This window comes from Oreochromis aureus, linkage group 20 (assembly GCF_013358895.1).
Source record: "Oreochromis aureus strain Israel breed Guangdong linkage group 20, ZZ_aureus, whole genome shotgun sequence".
In the NCBI taxonomy this organism is placed as follows: Eukaryota; Metazoa; Chordata; class Actinopteri; order Cichliformes; family Cichlidae; genus Oreochromis; species Oreochromis aureus.
Window position 1 is genome coordinate 15970002 of NC_052961.1, and position 21714 is coordinate 15991715.

Sequence of the window (21714 nt, forward strand, 5' to 3'; positions counted from 1 at the left end):
AGTAAAGTGTTCTTCAAACTTCCAGCTTCCCCCTTATCTTTCTGTCAACTGTGTTTGTGCTTGCGGTTTTACAGAACTTGGTAATAGCATGGTTTAATATAGGATACTGTTTGGAGTATCTTGCCATATATTACCATTTCTCCTTGGAGGGGCCCCTTGCATTCAAATCAGCGGCCGGCTGCCTGATCGTAGAGGACAGCTTACTAGGACCCTTGAATTGTTCACCAGGAACAATGGATTCCTTTGTCAATGTGTTTCTCTTTCTCTCCCTGGACAATACTAGAGGGTCCTTCTGGCTCTGTGCACTTAAGAAATGTTTGCAAAATTACACCTCTTTATATGCCTCTCAAAACAAGTAGCAGTGCCAGTATAAAAGTGTGGGAGGTTTAGAGGAAAATGCACGGGACACTTGTTTTTTGTTTTTTTTGCTTTGTTTTTTCCCCCCTCTTTGATAAACCTCATGCAGTGTTTTAAAGGAAATTTCCAGCATTTAAAGATCTATTTGAAACACTTTTTTGTGTGTTTTTTCTTTTCTTTTTTTTCTTTTCATTTCTTTTTTTGGAAAACCCTGGCGTCTTTAGCTGAAGTGGAATGTTTTTGCTCGTGATTAAAAACTATATAAAACAAGAAAACTAGTAAAATGCAAATGCTAAAAAAAAATATGAATATTATAAACAAGTTAGGAAGAAATGAAAACGCAACTAAAAACACAACTAATACAAGACGCAAAATTATATAAGTGTCATTACGGGTTTTTTTCTTGTCGCCTGATAGAGGTAATTTTTGGAAAACATCTTTTTCCTTTGTTAAAGTTATAAACTATAAGCTGTGCATCTGCATAACAGAGCTGCCCACGGAGCAGCAGTGCTGACCTCTCCCTCCTCTTGATGAATAGGCCCATAAGCAGATGCCCAGCTGTGCCTATTCGGGCCTTCAACAGCATTTCGGAAATCGGTATGATTTTCCTGGGAAAGTTGTCTTCATCGGGACCATTTCTCCACAATCTGAACTATTTTGGCTTATTATTATTATTTTTATTATCATTATTATTATTGTTGTTGTTTTTGTTGTTGTTGTTGTTGTTGCTGCTGTTGTGTCAGATTTTATGATGTCTGTGGATGTTTGCTTGCACTGGTCATTACTGCAGGACTTCCAGATGTTTGTTTGTTTTTTTAATTATTTAATTTTTTACAGCACAAAAGCTGCATTTTTTTAAATGTTACTATTACCATAAAAACATGTTTCATTTTAAAATTGCATTTTTTCCGCAATGTTTGCAAATGCATTCATTTTTAATTCTGATTTGCAATTTCGCGCAGAGAGGAGAGAGAAAAACTAAACTTCACGCAGCATATGCATGAATATGCAAAACTGCGTTTGAAACGTCTATAGCTCACCTCTCTTTGCGCATTCTCTCAGCATTTTTTTACCTGTTTGCGCCAACTTTGCCATTCACATAATGTTTAATAGCGTTAATAGGCAGTTAAATAAAAGAGCGTTTTGTGTTTTACCTCACAACTGCTTTGAACTTTTATAGGAAAGCTTGCTGCACCTGCTGCAAAAAAAGGTCAATATGTTAAAAAGGGGTAGGCATGGAGAAATTATAAACAGCACGCAGCATCCAAACAGTTTATTTTTGAAACGTTTTTAATGGCGTGTTCACGTTAAACTCCACCGCGGCACGTTTCTTAATGTAATTCAAATGCACAGGAATATTTTCCCAGCATACCTCAAAAGTCCAGGGGCCGCAGCTCGCACAACTGGGGCCGACTCTCCCCTCTCTTTTGTTGGGGCTATTGTGGGGGGCTGCATGTTGGGATTGGGGGTGTAATGAGGGGGCTGCGACCCCCCGATGGGGGTGCATTTGCTGTCCAAAGACCGTTAGACAGTGGCTGAATGAATGGGGCCTGAATGTCATTGTAATGCACAGGGACAACTCCCCCTTCATTCAGCTTAAGATGTGGAGGCCGCTTAGCTCGGTAGAGGGAGAGACGAGGAGGGAAAAAGCAACTGCAATTCAATTCGCAATCTAGCTGTCTTTGCTTCTTCGTGCATGTGGAGAGACACGGAGGGCATTTCGTTCACGTTTAGGCGTAATTCCCGCTCTTGTATGTATTTTTCTTTCTTTTATTTATTTATTTTGTTGGGGTGTTTTTTTAACAGTGAAGAAAAACTGCGGCTGCACAAATTGGAGAGAAGATATGATGGAGCCACACTGTGGTGCATAGCTGGAGGATGCCAGGAACGACGAGAGTAAGACACTGAACAAAGGATTTCGAGTCCAAGCCGACGTGGATTTATCAGTATAGGCTATATTTGGATAGAGGACGCATCTCCTGTAGCAGGTGGCCGCTGTGCTATATGGGTTATTGCATTTTGGCATCAGGAACCAGCAGGCTTATAGGCCTAACAAATTAGGTGACTTAGGGAATTGACTTGAATTAAAGTAAATGCTGGAAGCTTGTTTAGCGATGCAGATTCCAGCGGGGGCTGGGATGAGTCAATAGAAAGCGCCTGGTAAAATAGTTAATAATTACATTTGCTCGAAAAAGACCACATTTGCGATTCTATGGGCTCCGTTATCGAGAGCAACGCAGCGGATTCTTCCTAAACAAGGCTGACGGTTCTTCCTCTCCCTGTCTTTGTTCAGCCAACAGTGGGAGGTAGAACCACGCTACGGAAGAGGGAAGAAACATTTGAAAATCCAATGACATTTTCTTCCGGGACAGAAATCAAAATACTGAAGGATTTCATGGGAATGGCGTTTAAATGTATAATATGCATACGTGTTAGTATGCGGCACTATTTAGGGGACTTGTGTGTTTACGCAAAATTGCAATGAAAACAGTCATATAGGTTTAATAACACTGTTCGATGCTGGTATGGAAACGGCATCTAAAATAATAAAATTGTTTCAGTGGAATACAAAAAAGCAGGGAACATTTAATTTGGCCCGAATGATATTAAGAATATTTAAAAGTAGCTATTTTGCAAATAGGAACTTCAAGATGGAAAGTGAAGGAGGAAGCAACAGGCAAAAATATCTGCTACAAAACAAGCAAACCAAAAATAAATAAATAATCAAACCTACCTTCAGGGGCACTGACAAATACACACCTAAAAGGCAGAAAACCTAACAAGACAACGCCTCTAAAACTAAAACATAAAAAATGTTTAACGAGACTGCTACAATACTATCAGTCAGGCTAAAGAATAAAATAAGAACCACTTCCGAGTGTCTTCTACACCATTTACAGAGTGTGCATGATGTCGTGGAACATTCACTGCGGCAGCATGTGATGATGGCCCTGACCATCCAGGATCACAGACCGCAGACCTTAGAGGCAATAACCGTGACTACAATCACAGTTTTGCAGACTGGCAAGCACCGATTTTCTGGATAAAACGTTTAACACAGAAAGCTTTCCATGCTGTGTGCCTGTTACATTTGCAACATGCTAACCGCAAAACCAGTGGTTAGTTTGCAAAGCAGAAACCCCTTCACCGTTTGCCCACGGTTAACATCTCGTTAACATCTCGTAATCTAGTCATAATTTAAGATTAGACGCCAACGAGCTTTGTTTTGGGTTCCTGAAACAAGTGAAAACTTCATTTTGTTGCTTTAGGAAATTATGCTGAACTCATAATGACAACAAAGTGCGGGTCACGTTTGAGCATGCTCAAATTGTATTATTTATCTGTTTTTATTTTTTTTACCACAAGCCTGAAACATCACATGAAGCAGGAATTGGCCGCTGCACCTGCATCTGCAGGGAAAACCTTCAAGGGGTTCAGGTGCACACAAGCGACGCTGGACATCCCACTTATATTTGGCTTCTTCGGTAACCAGGCTAACTTGGATTTGTTAGTAAATTCTGGCTATGGACTACAGCTACTCTATTATCTGTAAGCATACACAGTAAAATGCACCGATGCATGCATGCATGACGCGTTGCAGAAAGTCAGGTCGGTGGTTTCAAGGACATTTGGGGCTGATGAGGATTTGGTTTTAATGGGGGGAGGTGAGGAGAGAAGGGGGGCGGGTGGTGGTTTGGGCCCCGGGCCATGACGTCATTGTGCGCCCATGTAATCCTCTTGCGCTGAAGCCCAATCAGCAGAGACTCGCGATTGTCTAGGATGGGAAGAGAGGGGCGCTCTAATCCGGGAGACAGTGGATCACACAGCCCGAAAGAGAGAGAGAGAGAGAGAGAGGGGGGAGCGAGAGAGGGGGCATGCATCCAGGGCTGGATTGTGCCTGAAATGGGTCAGATTAAAAAGACACGAAACGAAAGGAACCGACTGACTCTTGGTAGAGGAGGACATTTCTGAAGATGAAGAAGCCATTTTCCCCTCACCTCAAGCACGAGAAAAGCAGCCTGCCGACTCAACGAGCTTTAGGGATATGCTAGAGTGCTGTAGAAGAAGCGACCTGGGGTCTCAAGATATTCAGTAGCCTATTGTAAAACTAGCCTTCTGTAGTTTGTCAGCAGCAGAGGAGACATCGCGCGTTTTGTCCGAGGGCGTTGATCGTGGACAAGTCGAGGAACTGCACTCAAGCCAAAATGAAATGGAACATACAGTACTCTTCGCACTGGGATGTATGACTTCAAATAGCCTTGTGACGCACTGCCATCGTGGTTGCTTTCTTTTACATTTAACTCTTTGTGTTTTTGGTCAGGCTAATGTAAAATGAGTTGGTTTTCTTTTTTCTTTTTCCTTTTTTTATGAGGAAGGACAAAGCGAGAGGCTGTGTAGCTTTGAGGTGTCAATCTGCGCGAAGTATCGTGCCAAGAGATGCGTAAAGACTCGCAACCCGCCGAATTAGAGAGCGCAAGTGTTTGCAAAAACGCCACGCTAAGGTTTGTTTCTCATCTTTATGGATCGTATTCTGATATGATGGGGAGATGGGGAGGAGGGAGGGAGGGGGGCTCCGAGTTGTGGCGCAGTGATATCAATATTTCTTTGCGTGCAATCTAAAGAGGCGCAGGGGAAAGAATGTGGCGGTGCGCATTATTGCTGGTGTAGGCTACAAATCGGCTTTTAGATCTGAGTGTCCGAAACGCGTGTGCGCGCGCGTGATTGTGTTGCAAATCGGCTTTACTTTTGTCTTTATGTTTGTGTGTGTGTGTGTGTGTGTGTGTGTGTGTGTGTGTGTGTGTGTAAGAGAAAGATAGAGAAAATGCGTGCCTGTGTGTGCGTAAGTGTGTGTGCGTGTACACCCGAGCGCGCGCACGGAAACGGGAGCAGGACTTAAATCGCAGTCAAGCAGTCTTGCATCCTCCTTGGCAGAAGATGCTGGGGGTTTGAGCGTGTGGAGGTCAGGCTTTCTTAGAAGCTGCTTCCTCGTCGTCATTCTGCACCCGTCGGCGGGGTGAGAAGGCGACTTCTTAAAGGGTTGTCACTCTGCGTGTTCACAGCGGACCTTGATTTAATGTCCATACAATTAAGGCACGCGGTGAATGCCAAGAGAGGAATCTACACAGCATCATGCTTCACATTTTATTCCTTCGTTATTTCATCAGGTTGTCGGCTTAGAGTGCGCTCCTTTCACCCCGAATGCTAGGAGGGGAGGGGGGACAGGCCCTGACTGCCGACCATAGCAGCAGGATAAAGCTGACTGCTGTACTGTCACTCAACGGCGCGTGTGTGCGTGCGCACGCGGAAGCTTGGACGTCTGTGTGAGTGTGTGTGTTGCTTTGACTGTATGGACGCAATGCGTACTTTAATAGGCCATTTTGGTATAGAATTGGGGTAGTCCAATCTAGCGTTTATTTCAAGTCATTAGTGAGAAACACATTGCTATGAAATCCCTGATTAGTCCGGGATATCCTTTAAATGCAAAGTGTATCTGAAATCTGGATACGCACAACGTAGTTGCCAAGTCAGTAGTCCACCTCTTGGTTTTATAAAACAGTCTCGGGAATCATTTTAAAATATGGTCTTCTTCAGCTTTCTTCTTCTTTTAAATTTAGTACTAAGTGAAAGGCTTTCATTTTTAAGTGCGCCAATCCCAAAACAAAAACACACACAAACAAACACACACATGACATTTCTAAACCCAAGCGGAAGATTTGGGACCAATTAAATAAAAACTAAAATAAAATGTTTTTATATTTGTTGTGCTTTTAAAATTAAGCGGGACCGTTAAGCAGCAAATTGGTTTGGTGCACCAGCTCCGAAGCTCGCCAAGAAATCGCCAAACTGTACGTGTCTGACAGCGGAAACAGCTGTGAGCGCATGAATGCTAAATCCATATCGGTGGGATTATGTGCCTTCCTTGTATGGCAATTTTTTTTATTATTTTTTTTAGGTATTTTACCAAATGTAACAGAGGCCACCACCGAGGTGTTGTGGACTTTATAGCTTCAGCCGGGGTTGGCGACTGATGAATTATTTCTAGAGGAAAAGTAGGACAACAGTTCCACTCCGACACACCTCACGGTGTGGCTGAATCCTCGGGCCCACAGCACAGGCTGAAGAGCCTCGAAGGGTTTACAAACTGACCATAGCGACAGGGTTTATTCGCACGGAGTCAGCATATAGAAACATAGGCGATTCAATGCCACCTACAGGCGTCCCTCAGACAACGCATCGCGGAAGCTGTATATCACTCACGGGGCATAGCAATGAATACTAAATAAGATAAAGTCCCACAAAATAATTGACTGCTCCTTTTAGACCAGCTCGGTTTTCACTCTGCTGTTTAACAGGCCATTGATTTACAACCAGCACTACAGAAGAATAGTGCCTGTGATAGTGCTTGTCTCCACTGGATGTTTTTGGTTGATACCTCGATAAAATTGAGCTCAGATGGGTATGCTTTTAATGATCATCTGAAGGTCTTCAAAACATATTAAAAAATAAAAGCTTCATTAGATATGAATAAATGAATGGCCCAACATTACCACAAAGAGCCAGAGGTTGTGTTTTCTGTCATTTCCCAACACTTTTAGTTCAGTATTTGCTGCTGTCATGTAACTTGAAACCTCAGGTTTGGAGCTTGTGTCACCTAAAAAAATCTTCTTTTTCTTTAATTCACTCAGAAAGATTTCCAGCAATAAGAACTCATCTCATTCTATTAGCAGTTAATCTAGCACCTTTTGCTGCTTAATCTGTAGATAGTCTGAAAATATTGTTTGCCTGTTGTTATAGCTGAAATTATATTTTGTAATGATGCAAAACAAATAAAGAATAAGCTGCACTGAGTTTTCTATCTGTTCTTGTGATTATTTTATTACCAATTGTATGCCCTCATCCAAGTTTTGCATCCATGGACTGTTTGCATAAGCATATTTTATAAATGTAGAACTGAGAGTTACACATTAGCGGTCTTGTGATATAGGTTTTGTTCCACAGATCTTCCCTGATGATCTGGAAAGGATTCGCTCATTTGCGCGCGCATCCTTTAAAAGGATCACATTAATGTATATCTAAGGTAGAAGAAAATCTCCATCTCTGTTTCACAAAAGATTTCAGAGTGTTTTCACCCCAGATTGTGACTGGAACATCCTACCAGCAGGTCCTTCAAATCAAGAATTCAGCACCATGGAGAGTTCCTGTCAAGGGAAGAAAAGAAAATCTATTGTGGATCAATTATATCATTAACGGAGTTTCAAAACAACTTTCATTTACAGCAAGCGAAAACAACATCTCAGACTAAACAACTAGATTGCCCCCACCCTTTTCCTAATTCAAACCTAAAGCCTCTATCTTGTATTATTTTAGAAGTGTAAAATGGCAAAATCAATTTCAATAAATTTCAAATCTGTTTTTATTTTTATTCCAGGGGGCAGCAACTCCATTTGTGCACTCAAATTCTTCTCTAGACTATTTGAAACTGTGGACACAGGTGCCTTATACTACAATAAAGTATTTACACTGTTGTCAGCATCATGGTGAAAAACACAAAGAAAAACAAATTGCAGCAAAGAAAACCTTTCAGTGACATTTAAGCTCTGCAGGCTGCACTACAGAGATTTCACTCATTATATAAGGCCACTAAATGTCTGTTTAGTTACTAACAAAGAATTCATGAGATCAAGACGAAGTAATTTCTGAATGGACAGTTTATTAAGGCTTGATTTTTTTTAATAGATAGAAAACCAAGATAGATCTTTTTGAACAATTTTTCTTCACTACAGCTGTGGCCTACAAGATAAGGTTTATTTAGTACTTTGTATTTCATTGATCCTTTTTGTAATAAATATAATTTCATGGCTAACCTGACATCCCTCTTGCAGCAAACATTTCCTGACAGTTTACATTAACACGCATTTAGGCCCTGTCCTACAATCACAACCAGTCGCTTCCTGAGAGAAAGACGGCTGTGGCTGCGACGGGTCGTCGGCGGCATCCTTAAGCTTTTCCCTGCCTTTACGCTGCTTGGTGAGAGTGGTGTTGGTGAAGGCAAACATGTGAAGGGCGTTCACCGTATTGCTTGGATCCACCTAGCTATTGATTAGTGCAGATTTAAAAAAAAAAAAAAATTTAAAAAAAAAAAAAAATGAGGAGACAAAGAACAAAGGCTACTGTTAGATGGCAGTTCTCTCGATGATTTTGAAGGGTTTTACACTGGCCAGCTGCAAACACACACCTGGAAAATACTGCTGTGAAGCAGACAGTTCAAATGACTTGAAGTACCTCAGCACAATGCACTGCAGCACTTGTGCCATTTCAATGTTTTAACGGTGTTAACAGTCAAGACAGATCGCACAGCACGCACATAATCTAACATAATCTGAGAATACAAACAGCTTATTTCCAGGACATGTTTACCTGACATTACTGTTAAGGTCACATGACTTCAGAAAACTGTGAAGTGGAATCTGAAAATTGAATTAGCTTACTGTAAAATCACAACAGAATAAAAATAAGAATTACACAGATGAGAAAAACAAAAATAAAAATCCCTTAAAAGGCAAAGAGGCAGTCATGAATTCCTCTCTTCATCTTTGTAATCTTTCAGTCCAAGATTAAATGACAATCTCAAACTGCTCCAACTCCAACTGATCTCACAAATAATCTTGCTGTGAATGCTCCAAAACGGGCGTCTGAACACCCGTCATCACCCGAAAAAACAAGCTGCAGAGTAAATAATACTTCAACCATCCCCAACAGATTTCCATTATGCAGCTTGCCATGCATGGGCACACACATCTATTAATATTTTTTATTTTTTAATATCCAATCTTTTTTTTTTAAGCATACCTCAATGTAGTTTACAGTATCATAATCAATGGCTTCAGTCTAGAACAAACTATAATCGCAACATCCAAAAAACACACAGAAACCACATCTCATTCTTCTTATTTTTTTTCTTACTTGATATTAAATCAGTTACATTAACTTTTAGGTTATACATTTTTAGGCTTTCTCCATGAATATATAGGCTCCTACGTTAAAGCTTAGCATTATGACCAACATGATAGACTTAGCGAAACCAAATTAAAGGAAAAAAGAAAGAAAGGATTAAGACAGAATGACGGTGACTGGACAAATATCGGAACCTTCCCCCTTTTTGTGGAACAAAAATATGATAGCAACAATTGATTCAATGCAGCACTTACATCATTACATAAATCTGATAAAGTAATTTAAGGTGGTGGATGCGACAATTCTCTCAGACTGGGTTGTGTACACAAGCAGAATCTCCTGATGAAACATACAAAGGACCCCTTCAAGACAAACATCAAAAGAAAGCAAAGCAGAGGGGTTTGAAAGATGTCAATAGTACAATTTTTGATTTAAATGGTGAGAGTTCTGGTTGTGGAGGACACATCCATTATTTCTTTCCCAGAGGCCTTTGCAATTCCTCCTCTGAAATGTCTCGAGTCCCGTGTGACTTCACACTATCCCTGATTTCTCCAGCAGTGTCACTGTTTGAGCAGTTCTTTTGAGAAGTCACCAATAATTAGAAAAAAAAATGTTAAGGCTCCAGAAAACAGGTTTCTGAAATGAAAATTGTCAGTAGTAAGCCAAAAAATAGAGATTTTGTCGATCTGAATGAAAAATAGATAAAACCTTGAAGAAGTTTTATTATCGCACAGTTCCAAGTCCAACATTGCCTTTGTGATCCTCCAACCCTGTTGGCACAGTTAAACCTCTGAAGCATGGCAATGTTGCCCCCAAATGGACAAATAGGGGCAGGACACATCCGTTCCTGATTGTACTGAAATATAAAGTGGCAGATTTTTTTTTTCCTCCATGGTGCAGTCAAACCCTGATTCAATTGGAAAGAGGAGGGGGGAGTGGGTGGGCAAGAGAGAGAAAACCAGTCTGTTGAGAGAAGAGTACGTCATGGAATGGGAAGAAAAATGTTTATAAAAAACTGAAATAAAGAGAGTGGTGGTGGTGGTGGCTAGGTAATACATTAAATCAGCTTGTTATCCCTGCACAAAACGTGGTGGTACATGGGGCAAAAAAAAAAGCACAAGTGTCAATGATGGCAGATTCACCAGGATTAAATTAAAAAAAAAAAAAAAAAAAAAAAAGAAGGGCTTGGTTGCATTTTCATAATCTTCTGTCTTTTAAATCAAGTCCTAGTGTAACTGTTGATCAAGCCAAGGATAGATGTCTTCTATTGTTTATTCCTGTTCTGGCGCTCCTGTTCAGAAAAAAAGAACAAAAACAACAAACAAAAAGAAATTACTCAAACATTACTCATATGATCATTAGAAAGTAAAGTAAGTGCAGCATTTCTTGGTGAACAGATGTCTACATGTATTTAAAGTGCTGATCAAACGGCAAAAAAAAAAAGTCAGCTTTTTACCTGATCCAACCGAGAGCGGTTCTGTATCTGAGCAGGTTCAAAAGTCTGTCAAAAAAGAGCAAAGAGGAAACAGACAAAAACAAGATCAGGAACAAATCAAGAGTCAAATTATCTAAAGAAACTTTCACCAGTTTTTCACTAAAAAGGTACAAAATCCTATTTGTAAGATGACAGAGAGATGACTGTACCCACCTTGCGCACCTCTTCCTCTTCTTCCTGTCTCTTCTCATAATGGGAGAAGTCATCAAAGATGGAGGTTGTGTGTTTGTAGGTGGCAATGATTTTGAGCACCTGCTTGGCCTTTTCCAGAGGTACCTCCTGGGTATCACGGGAGTTGGTCACTGGCTTGTTGTCGTTGTTCTCCAAGCGGATGTGGCGCAGCTGGCTATTAGGCACATCCTTAACAAACAACCAGTCCACATCAAACTTGCCTTTCCACTTGTCCTGTGCCCAAACACCAGCACTGGTCCCATAGTCCACTGGTGAACGCATCTCTGCCACACCACAGAAATGACCACTGCCATTGACACTGAACAGGAGGTATACAGGACCTTTACCATTCATGGCCCGGAAGGCTGAGTCCAGCCGCTTGTTGCCATGCTCAGTGCTGCACCAGATGGAGTACTTGATGGAGCGATGAATATCATCCTCAGAGTAGCTCTTAATGATGAAAACACGGCCATTCTTCAGGTTCCAATCAAAGTCCTTGGGGTTGTAGCTATGGGAGGCCCGCAGCTTCTCCAGCACTGGGTGCGACTCTCCACCAGGTCCTTGGCTGGAAGATGCTTGGGGACCATTGTTCCCACTACCAACCACACCCATCACACCACTACCATCATGGCCAGGTCCACCCTGGCCATAACCTTGGTTACGGTTGCGTGGAGCAATCCAGCGGGTCTGGGGTTGTGGGGGCTGGGTGTGGTTTTGGTAGGGCTGGGGTGGTGGCTGGTGGTGATGGGGGGGCTGGGGCTGTAAGGCCATAGGTGGCATCTGGGGTTGCACCAAAGACTGAGGAGGAGGGGGCTGCATGGGTCCTTGCTGCATGGGGGGTTGAGGTGGCATGGCATGAGGCAGGCCAAGAGGCTGCTGCTGTTGCTGCAGTGGAGCTGTGGCTACTTTAGTCACTGGGCCCTTTTCCCAGGTCCCAATGTTCATGTTGTGTTTGATGGGTGGTGGGGGAAGAGCTCCCCCTGGGTTGGGCATCCCTGGCTTCACCTTCGCTTTTAGCTGCTGTGGTTTGGCAGGCTTGCTGGCAATGGCCGCCCAGGAGGTGGGTTTAGGTGGGGGCATTCCAATCGGCGTTGCTCCGTTTCCTGTGGCTGCCACAGCAGGTCCACCAATCACAGATCCTACAGCCTTTACTGCTGACCCCTGACCAGTGACATCCCCACCGATCTTCAAGCCAACCATACCCTGCTCCAGGCTGTTCATACCAGGGGCTTTGTTCAGGGTATCACTGTGAAACCCTGTCTGACCATCAGGCACCAGAGTGCCCCCCAGGGAGCTGGGAGGATAGCTATAGCTGCCACCGTAGGCTGAACTTTGAGTCTGCTGGCCCTGGGAACCACTCGTCCCCCAAGCAGAGAAGGCAGGGTTTTCAGGGAAAAAGTTAAACCTGTGGGGATAGATACTGCTTCCCAGGCCCCCTGGCTGGCCAAACACTGTGTCCGGCATGAAGTGATGGTCTCCATTACTCAAGGGTCCATATGGGGTGAGGTATGGAATAGGGGGGTCCCCACCTGTGGACCAGGGAGCCTCACTTAGGGGATATGGAAATCCAATGGAAGGAGCGTAGTAGCTTGGCAAGTAAGGGTCGGTGATGGACTGGTAACTGTTGTTCTGAATGAATAGAAGTCAGAATCACAACATTAGAAAAACTCTGAGTTTAAATTAAAAATACCCCACAAAAATTAAATACAACTCTGCTAGTTGTAGATTTTTGATAGGTAAATAACTAAATGCTTCATACAAATCACATTTCACTGCTTAGGTTACCAGGTTCACTTTTTTATAAACAGTGACTGTTCATACATTTGCCATGCTGTGGCATTCGATAATGAATAACATTCTTACAACTCATGTGAGAGAAGCTGAAGAGCAGACTTTACCTGAGTTGATTGACTAGTGAGGTATGGCTCAAAGTCATTGTCATGGACAGTGTCCTTCTGATGCAGTGAACCATTTTGCACTGCAAAAAACAAAACAAAAACATTAATGGATCATTTAAACTTATTTTGTACTGAGGATGCAGTTATGTTTTGAGGGCTATATAGCAACAGCTTTTTTAGCTTTCAGGATGTAGTGTGTTCAGGGATAACCTTATGATTGTATGAAACTCTTAATATATTTTTAACAAAATCAAAAATCAAATCACACTGATATTACTTCTATAAATGTCGGTTTAATCAGTCTTTAATGTCTCTGCTTTTCCAAAAGACAAAAAAACCCAAACATTACACCAAAACTGGCAAACCATGCCAGACAACCATATACCAGACGTGGATGAGCTTGTGGCCTGTTGCCAGCCAGACCTGAGATGAGCACAATTTAAGACCTGTCTGTCACTTCACCTACTCCAAAAGCTGCAGCAGATCAAATATACCAATATCAGTGTTCATGAAGAACCGACAATAATAAATTGCAAGTAAATATTTCTGTGTAATAATTAGTTGGGACAAAAAAAAAAAATGTTAATTTACACAAATAACCTACAACATTTCAGTACAAAGGAGTTATTGTTTTGGACAGCTGCAGTAATAAGAATTTTGAGGCACGGGTGCAGTGAAAATGTAATAAAAATGTGATTTATCATCAAAAACTACATTTTGATATTTAAAGCTCTTAGTACCCAGGACTTTTGTTTTACACTGAAAATACCATGTTTCTGGAGACACAAGTGTGTCCCTCACCTGTGAGAGGAGAGCAATTTTGAAGCAACAGGAAGTTCTTCTTGTGCCTTCAAAACAACATTAAGCAGGTTCTTTTCAAAATAGCTTTTTCATGGCAATCGTTAACAATTTGGTGGTATGATACAATTCACTCTGATTACAAGGGTTTCTGATTATGATAGTATTCACTGGAAAAAGACTGTTAATGTGGATGGAAAGTAACAATGTGAAATTTTATCAACATGGGATTTAGGAAATGTAAACTAGAATCTAGTGCATCTCCAGTGATTGGAACCTTTATTCCCCCACCCTTTATTATATTGCAAACATTTGCAGGCAATTTTCTAGGCTATAGGTGTGTGTGTGTCATACTACAAAGATGGATTTGTGACCTTACTATAAAATCATGAACTAAATAAATGCCAAACCATAACAGACATAAATCATTGCATCTCATTAATATCAATCCCGTCTGTAAACATAAAAATGAAACATGTTCACCCAAATGCCACATTCTTGAAAATGTTACTGAATCCACAGGAAAGGGAGGATGTCAAATTTTACATCATCGGCCACATACACAAATCCAAGGCCACAAATGTAAGAGATCCGTCTGCACAAGTAAAAACATTCTGCTAGCCAACTGCCAATTAAATGTCCCTTTTCCCCCCTGTGAATCTACTCTAAAAAAAAATATATATATAACATTTTTATATCAGGCAGTGAAAACCAGGAACTTTGCTGTGTTTTATTTGTTAATGTTTATCTAGTAATTCTATTTTGTCAGTGTCAATGGTCTTTATCAGTAGGAAATACTGTAAAATACAGTTAAAAGTCCATAATCTATGCCCTCCATCACATTTTCCAAAGCCCTCCACTGGGCCGGAGCGGGGTCTTTGCCAGACTAATTCTGACCACGGGCCTTGTGTTTGACACCACCGATCTAGAGGTTTCTGAAAAAAAAATTTCAATAGCAAAGGTATTCTAATCTAGTATATCCCACTGAATGTGAAATAGTACAGTATTTTACCATTTGGCTTTAATATTATTTGTATTACATGTTAACACTTGACTTATGAAGAATAAGAGCATTAAAATAAAAATATCGCTAGCGGAAAAGATATCACCTTTTAATGTAGATATTCATCTACACAAAAGACAATGTAGTTTGACAATCCAATTAGATAATTTTATCAATAAATTTCCATTACACTGTATCAATCTCCAGCATAGTGTACTAATTACTCAGAAATATGGTACTGCACACCACAGAGAGGATAAGGATGCCAATTTCGCTGCTTTAGGTAAAACCAGACTAACTATGGTTCTTCGGTCTGTTGTAACACACATGTTGTTACAGTGTTTTAAGTAGTACCAACCTGGGAAACTATCTCCTTTGATTGCTACATGTGGAAAATGACAACTTCGGACACTGACCCAATCTTAATAAGCCAAATTCTAAAGAGTTCATCTATGAAAGTTGGCATTTATTCTAAAAAGTGTCTGTGTCTGGGGGGTGAGGGACTGTAAAAACATTGTACTAAAAGATATTTAGTGTTATGATAATGGTGGTGGTGCACTGTCCAAGACATTGGTTCAAAAATCAATCATATGCTACTTGTGACATGGCTCTGGTAGCATATAATTTAGATTTCCATAGTCATTTAACAATGCAGTTAAATGACTATGAGGGATGAGGGTACTATCATCCAAAAAAAGGCCACTGACATCTAATTAAAATTATTCGTCATAGAACAAAGGTGATCTTCAAGAACAATATTGTAGTAATTCAGATACTCTTCCCTCTAAGGTGATAAGTGGACTCAAACCACAACAGCAAAACAGATCCACTGGATATCCCCAGGGCAAGCATTTAAAGTTTTCCTTTAATTTGTCCTGGTCTTTAGATGTAAAAAGTAATTATCTTGATACAGTCATCCACAACTCACCTTTAGATGCTTGTCCCTTTGATCTCTGTATCCAAGTAAATCATAGAAAAGGGGGGAAAAAAGAAGACCACAAAGTTATTTTGAGTCGGCCTGAGATATCACACGTAGGTTGTGAGTACAACCCATAATGTTACCTATCCATTGCCCAGAAACTGAACATGAGACTACTTCCTGAAGAGAGCCATCTGAAACATTCGCCTTACGCTACTCTATATTAAAAGGTGTATAGTAATTACACTTTTATTTGGCATACTGTACAATCTAATGGTCTATGATTAACTGGTTATTTAAATAACCAGTTCATGAGAGCTCTAATCCACATACAATTTTGCTAACTACCATAGCTCCCTTAAAATGGCTCTACAAAAGCCATCAGACTTAATGCAGCTCTCAGCTTAGTGTTTCTTAGCAGATTCAAACATTTCGGTCAGCCCAGACACGAGAAAACATTCCATTATAAAAGTTACTATTTAAAGAATAAGTTAGCATGAGCCTTTATGTAAATCTGTTGACGTTAACTAGCTTTGGTTTTCACGTATTCAGGCATTGGCTGCTACTTTTCCCCCCTCCCCAATCGGCACCAAAACATATCATTTCTGTTAAAGATACATCTGACAACAGCCTGAATATTTACGAAAATGTGTCATCTTTCTTACTCCTCTATTAAAACATTTAGCAATTTCACGGAAAGTGGCTAACTCGCTAGCTACAAGCACCGGCCAAATGCTAGTGGCTTGCTAGCACTTCCGAGCAATAGCCATAGCCCAATAAATCGTTAACGTTAGCAGGTCAGGTAGCCTAGAAGCTCTCTACAGACGAAGTAAGTCGTCCTTCCTACCTGAGGGTCAATGCTTGTGGCAGACATAATTCATTAAGCAAATCCCTGGATTCTCACAGAGCCTGAGCTTGTGACTGAATTGCAACCCCCGTGATTTGAAAAGCAAGTTCACAGCTCAGTTACAGTTAGCTTTGTGGCTAGCTGCGCCGCTTAGCGTGTGGCTAGCAGTTGTAGCGCAGGCTCAGCTGTATATTTTCCGCTGTGCGGACGTATCCCAACTTCCACAGTTCAAGTCAGTCGCTTCGGATACTGCGTCCGAAAGCAGTCAAGTCCCCGGTAAAGGTATTCAAGTTGATGGTACGTGTCGCCGAACGGGCCTTTTCGACCGTGAATATTTCAATCTTCGGTCGCCTCTTACTTTGTCTTTTTTTTTATTCCACAGAGGGAGAGAGAGAGAGAGAGAGAGACCTCCTCAGTTACGTTAAAGCCCTGTACACTTCCCCAATGGCTGCTCCATCCGGGCTTTGAGCCGCCGCTGTAGTTCACATCGTTCCCCACGGGGTGGCAAAAGTTTGAGGCATTCTCACCATCGGCAAAGTGCATCCATGGCTGTGATTTAATGGTAGCAACGAATAAATCCAAGTCGTTAAACAAAAAACAAAATAAAACAAAAAACAAAAAAACATAATTCTAGTTCTATAAGTACTATTCCAGGGTCACGAGTGCTATTTTCTGCATCTCCTGTGGGTGTAAATAACGCCAGGAGGTGTCAGCAGACTGCTGGTGGTTTTCTGCAGGCCCCCTAGAACTGACAGTTCAGACAGGCACAGCGCGCATGTGAGACTGTGTGCACAGGGCCACTGGTTTCCTATTGCTATGAATATGGTATATAATCAGCCTGAAACACAATTAGGAAAACAGCTGAGTTGTCATGATTATTTTAGTATAGCTAACTTTACATAGATTAGAAATGCAATTGTGCAGTAAGTGTTACACCCTTTAACCACTAGGAGGAAGCAACGAGACATACGCAATCCCCTAAACTCAGTCAAAGGTCAAATTTATTTACTGTGTATAGTGTTAATAGATGGTAAAATGTTTGATTATCTATAATGAAAACAAAGTCGTTATAAGAGCTGTTTGATTTCCCATCTTGTGTAGGTTATGTTTCGACTTGGCTTGCCTCATGGCTCATCATCTAGTTATTCAACATCCCAACTTTCCCATATATTATAGACAATTTAGATAGGTCTTTTAATTAGATTTAAATGTACACTTTTTTCCTTCCAAGAAAGAAGATGACATATTTTATTATTTTGTGTATTTAAGCAATTAGTTTTCACATTTAATCGTGTAAGCGCTCATTAGTGTGAATGCTTGAAAAGCATTCACAGTATTGTTATTCTAATCTTTATTATTATTATTTTTATTTACTTTTATTCTCGTGACCTATATATTAAGTTGTTTTCTGCTATTTTGTTTAAAGAAAAGCATCCTTTTAACATTTATTAGTTATTAGGGAAAAGCATGCTGCTGAAATGTTTTGCAGCGTTTTCCTAAGAGGCGGAGCAACATGGCATGTTCAGGCTGTCATTCATTCAAGGATCAAAGAGCAAACATTCTGGCATTTGGGGGATTTTCTGGAAAGCAGTCTCCTGTAGGTCACTGTGCAGGCCCCCTGCAGCTGATCACATTATTTTCAACTGGATGTGCTGCGCTGACCTTCAGTGTGCACTCCACTATGGACCGCAAAAGGGATGACTGGCACAGAACAAAAAGGGAAAGGGAAACCTATATACTACACAATGATGGATGACAGGCAAGCTATGCTTCACATCCTTGAGGAGCCTCAGATGCGAAGAGAAGGGGAGAGACTTCGAACTTTTCACAACTGGCCAGCAGATGCACCTGTCACATCTGGAGATCTGGCCAAGGCAGGATTTTTCTTTCTAGGCCCTGGGGATAAAGTACAGTGTTTCTGCTGTGGAGGGATTTTAAGATGCTGGGTACAAGGGGATAGCCCAGCCACTGAGCATAAGAGACATTTCCCTGCTTGCAGCTTCATTCTGGGTCGAGCTGTAGGAAATATCCCACTTCAAGCTGACTCCTCAGATTCTGTGGATGGACAGCTTTTGAGTCAGCTCCAGAGGATGACTATGGATGACCAGGGAACAGCTGGGCAAGCAGTCTACCCAGAGATGGAAGCAGAGGATTCGAGGCTCACCACTTTCCACAACTGGCCCACCGAAGCCTCAATCCAACCCGATGTTCTTGCCAGAGCAGGCTTTTTCTACACAGGTACTCAAATGTCTCACTCTAAAGCCTAATAGCACTGATCACCTCTTGTTTTTAACAAATGATGAGCAAAACTATAGTATTTATTCGTATTTGTAAGTAAAATATCCAGCACAGATCTTGTCACTGTTAGAGTGACCAACCCCACTGTGTGAGAGTTCATGGTACAATTGTCTTGCTGACTCATGATGTTGTGGACAGAAAAACCTAGACAAAGCTGGAGCTGCTAAAGAGGTAGGATCTGTACAGCTTCAGGCAGTACACAGGGTGTGGACACAATATCATGACCACCATTCCAAGCAGTTTTGTCAAGACAGTATCAGGGAAGGCTTGATTAACGTTCATCACAGTTTGTTCAGGTTATAGTTTTTGCATGTATTTTATTCCTTTGGTGTGTGAAGAGATTTTCTGAGTTCGTTCTAAAGCTGCGAAGATTTAGTGGGCGTGTGTCATTGCTCCCTTTTCACAGCCGTTTTATATTATCGCAGGTCACGGTGACAATGTCAAATGCTTCTACTGTGACGGAGGGCTGAGGAACTGGGAGCCAGGCGACGACCCCTGGCAGGAACATGCCAAATGGTTTCCACGGTAACAACAGGACATTTCGCAGGCAGATATTGAAACATCAGCTGAATGCTTTTTTTGTGTCATGCCATGGCAATATTTCTTTTTATATTGAGCACTGTGCAAAGGTTTTAGTCACTCTGGATGTCAAAATTCGCATCACATAATATCATCCGAGATGCATGTGATCAGTCCCAAATTCGTTCTGCAGCATGACCTAATTACCACAAACCAACAGCCAGAGTTATAAAGATCTTTCATGTTTGATTTGAGAAATTAACTGAAAAAATAATTAGGTGGTATTATATTTGAAAAGATGCTCTTGGTCAAATCTCTGGCACACACATATACACCATATGGATAAATGTGTGTCTGTACATTGTAGATTATAAAGCAGCTTTTGTTTTTAAACGTCTCAGATGTGAGTTCTTAATCCAATCGAGGGGGCAGGAATACATCAGCAACATACAGGACACTCATTTCCACCTGAATGACACTATGGTGAGACCTTTTGCTTCTTATCTATTTGGAACATTGGAGATATTATAGCTGCACATTAATGAGATGTAGTTTGTCACTGCTGCATTTAAATCAGTAAAATAAAAACAATGTATATTACTTCTCCAGGGAGGATCACAGACCTCCTCGAGTAGAGATATCAGCTCCAGAGGCGGTAAGTTCTATAAAAAGCAGATTTATCTTTATGTACCAAAACCTTCAATAAACCTAACTTTTGCTGAGGAGATATGACTAACAACATAGCAGCCTTCTGCTTTCATGTCTCTAATTATATATGTGTACTCTATATATAGCAAAGATTTAAACCATCAACACTTAGTCTTGCTTGTTCACACAAGAGAGAAAAAAGGGGATCAAACATTTCTGTTTGCACTGCAAGTCACACAAAGAGAGAAAAGAGGTCTGCGGCCACTTGATTGATTTATTCCTAAGTCGACCACTTTGGTTGAAATATAGATCTGATGGATAAAAGCATACCTTTCACAAACTCGATTTAATACCTTAAATTAGCCACTGAGTAGCAGGTCCATTTCTTTCTATTCTCATTGCTTTGGGGGCGGCTGAAAATGAAATTAATGGGCGATCAATTACCTGAGCTAATGTTTGCTCTAAAATTGAAGTAATTAGGGAGAGCTATGGAAGCCATTTGACTATTGCTCATGGTTGCAGGGCAGGCATGAGAGGGCAATTATTCCATACAATGAAGGAAGCACAATTATAATCCATAGCAGCTGAAATGCAGAAGGGGTCTGTGCTTTGACATGTTTATATATTGGCAGACTGAGGTAAGCTTGCACAATTTTGGCAATTATTTACACATTATCTTATAGAGGGTAGAGTGTGTAGGGTGCTTAGACAAGTATAAAATTCACATGGCATCCAGTGAAGGCTGCTGCTTCTCTCATCATCCTGGCATTTCCCTTCCTCTGATCCCCAGATCTGGTCGGAGGTCTGGGAGCTTCATCGGCCATGCTTTCTCCTGTGGTACAGACTGTGCTCCAGATGGGCTTTGAAGCCAGCCTGGTGGAGAGTCTGGTCCAAACCAAGTACCTTCTGACAGGCCAGCATTACACGTCTGTATCTGACCTGGTTACTGATGTACTGCAGGCGGAGGAGGAAGACAGACAGAGGAGGCCTCAAAGCAGAGGTAGCTGTCATTGTTAGAAAGCAACTAAGTTTATTTACATAACTTGCCTGCTACTTTATATACTTCCACTTCACAATAGAAGGGGGGGATTTTCTACTTTTCCTTTCACTGTATTTGTTCAACAGCCCTCGTATTTCAATGAGAATTCAAATGGGGTTTTTTTATTAAGGAAAATTCACCATTTTAATGGATCCTTAAGTTCTGAATATATCTGACTGACTCTTAATGTTTGCGTACATCAGAGCCAGAGATGAGGCAAGGCTCCAGTGCTGGAAATGTACGAACACAGACACCTGTCAGAGGGAAAGGTCAGCAGTCAATATCTCAAAGATTTTCAAAAAAGATCAACATTTTGTGCTTGTAGTAGTTTTATTTATTTGAAATCAACCAATTAAACAGTAAATGTATAATTGCTTTAGGCTTGACTTACAACACTGCGCTTAAACAAATAGTTTGTGTGTTTGTCTTCATCGGTTTCTCCCAGTAGTGAAGGAAAACAGTCCAGAGGAGCTGCTGAGGCAGCTGCAGGAGGAGAGGACCTGTAAAGTGTGCATGGACAAGCTTGTGTCCATTGTCTTCATCCCCTGTGGTCATCTGGTGGTTTGTGGTGATTGTGCTGCCAGCCTACGTCACTGCCCCATCTGCAGAGCTGTCATCAGAGGCAGCGTCCGTGCTTTCATGTCCTAAGGCTGTAGTGAAAAGCTACCCCTATACAGGTGTTGCATGAGTGGCCTTGAGTTTTCCACAGGCCCCAGTTTCTGTTGTACTGGAAAGAATAAAGAGTGCTGATTGCTTATTTTGTCAGG

General features: G+C 41.2%; 2 protein-coding genes across 3 annotated transcripts; one reads left to right on the forward strand and one right to left on the reverse strand.

Moving 5' to 3' along the window:
• Positions 1-9155: 9155 nt before the first annotated feature.
• LOC116324757 (YTH domain-containing family protein 1) lies at positions 9156-17491 on the reverse strand. Its single transcript, XM_031745479.2, has 6 exons — positions 16444-17491; positions 15606-15630; positions 12877-12956; positions 10961-12607; positions 10769-10813; positions 9156-10603 (listed from the first exon to the last, which is right to left on the reverse strand). The coding sequence occupies exons 1-6, from the start codon at positions 16468-16470 to the stop codon at positions 10577-10579; spliced, it is 1851 nt and encodes a 616-aa protein (XP_031601339.1). The 5' UTR covers positions 16471-17491; the 3' UTR covers positions 9156-10576.
• Positions 17492-17866: 375 nt separating this feature from the next.
• birc7 (baculoviral IAP repeat containing 7) lies at positions 17867-21637 on the forward strand. Of its 2 annotated transcripts, none has more exons than XM_031745491.2 (7): positions 17867-18681; positions 19167-19266; positions 19662-19743; positions 19870-19915; positions 20699-20908; positions 21151-21216; positions 21393-21637. In XM_031745491.2, the coding sequence occupies exons 1-7, from the start codon at positions 18141-18143 to the stop codon at positions 21593-21595; spliced, it is 1248 nt and encodes a 415-aa protein (XP_031601351.2). In that variant the 5' UTR covers positions 17867-18140; the 3' UTR covers positions 21596-21637. The 2 variants fall into 2 exon arrangements, with proteins under 2 accessions (XP_031601351.2, XP_039460825.1); XM_039604891.1 differs by having other exon boundaries at positions 21396-21637.
• Positions 21638-21714: the final 77 nt, after the last annotated feature.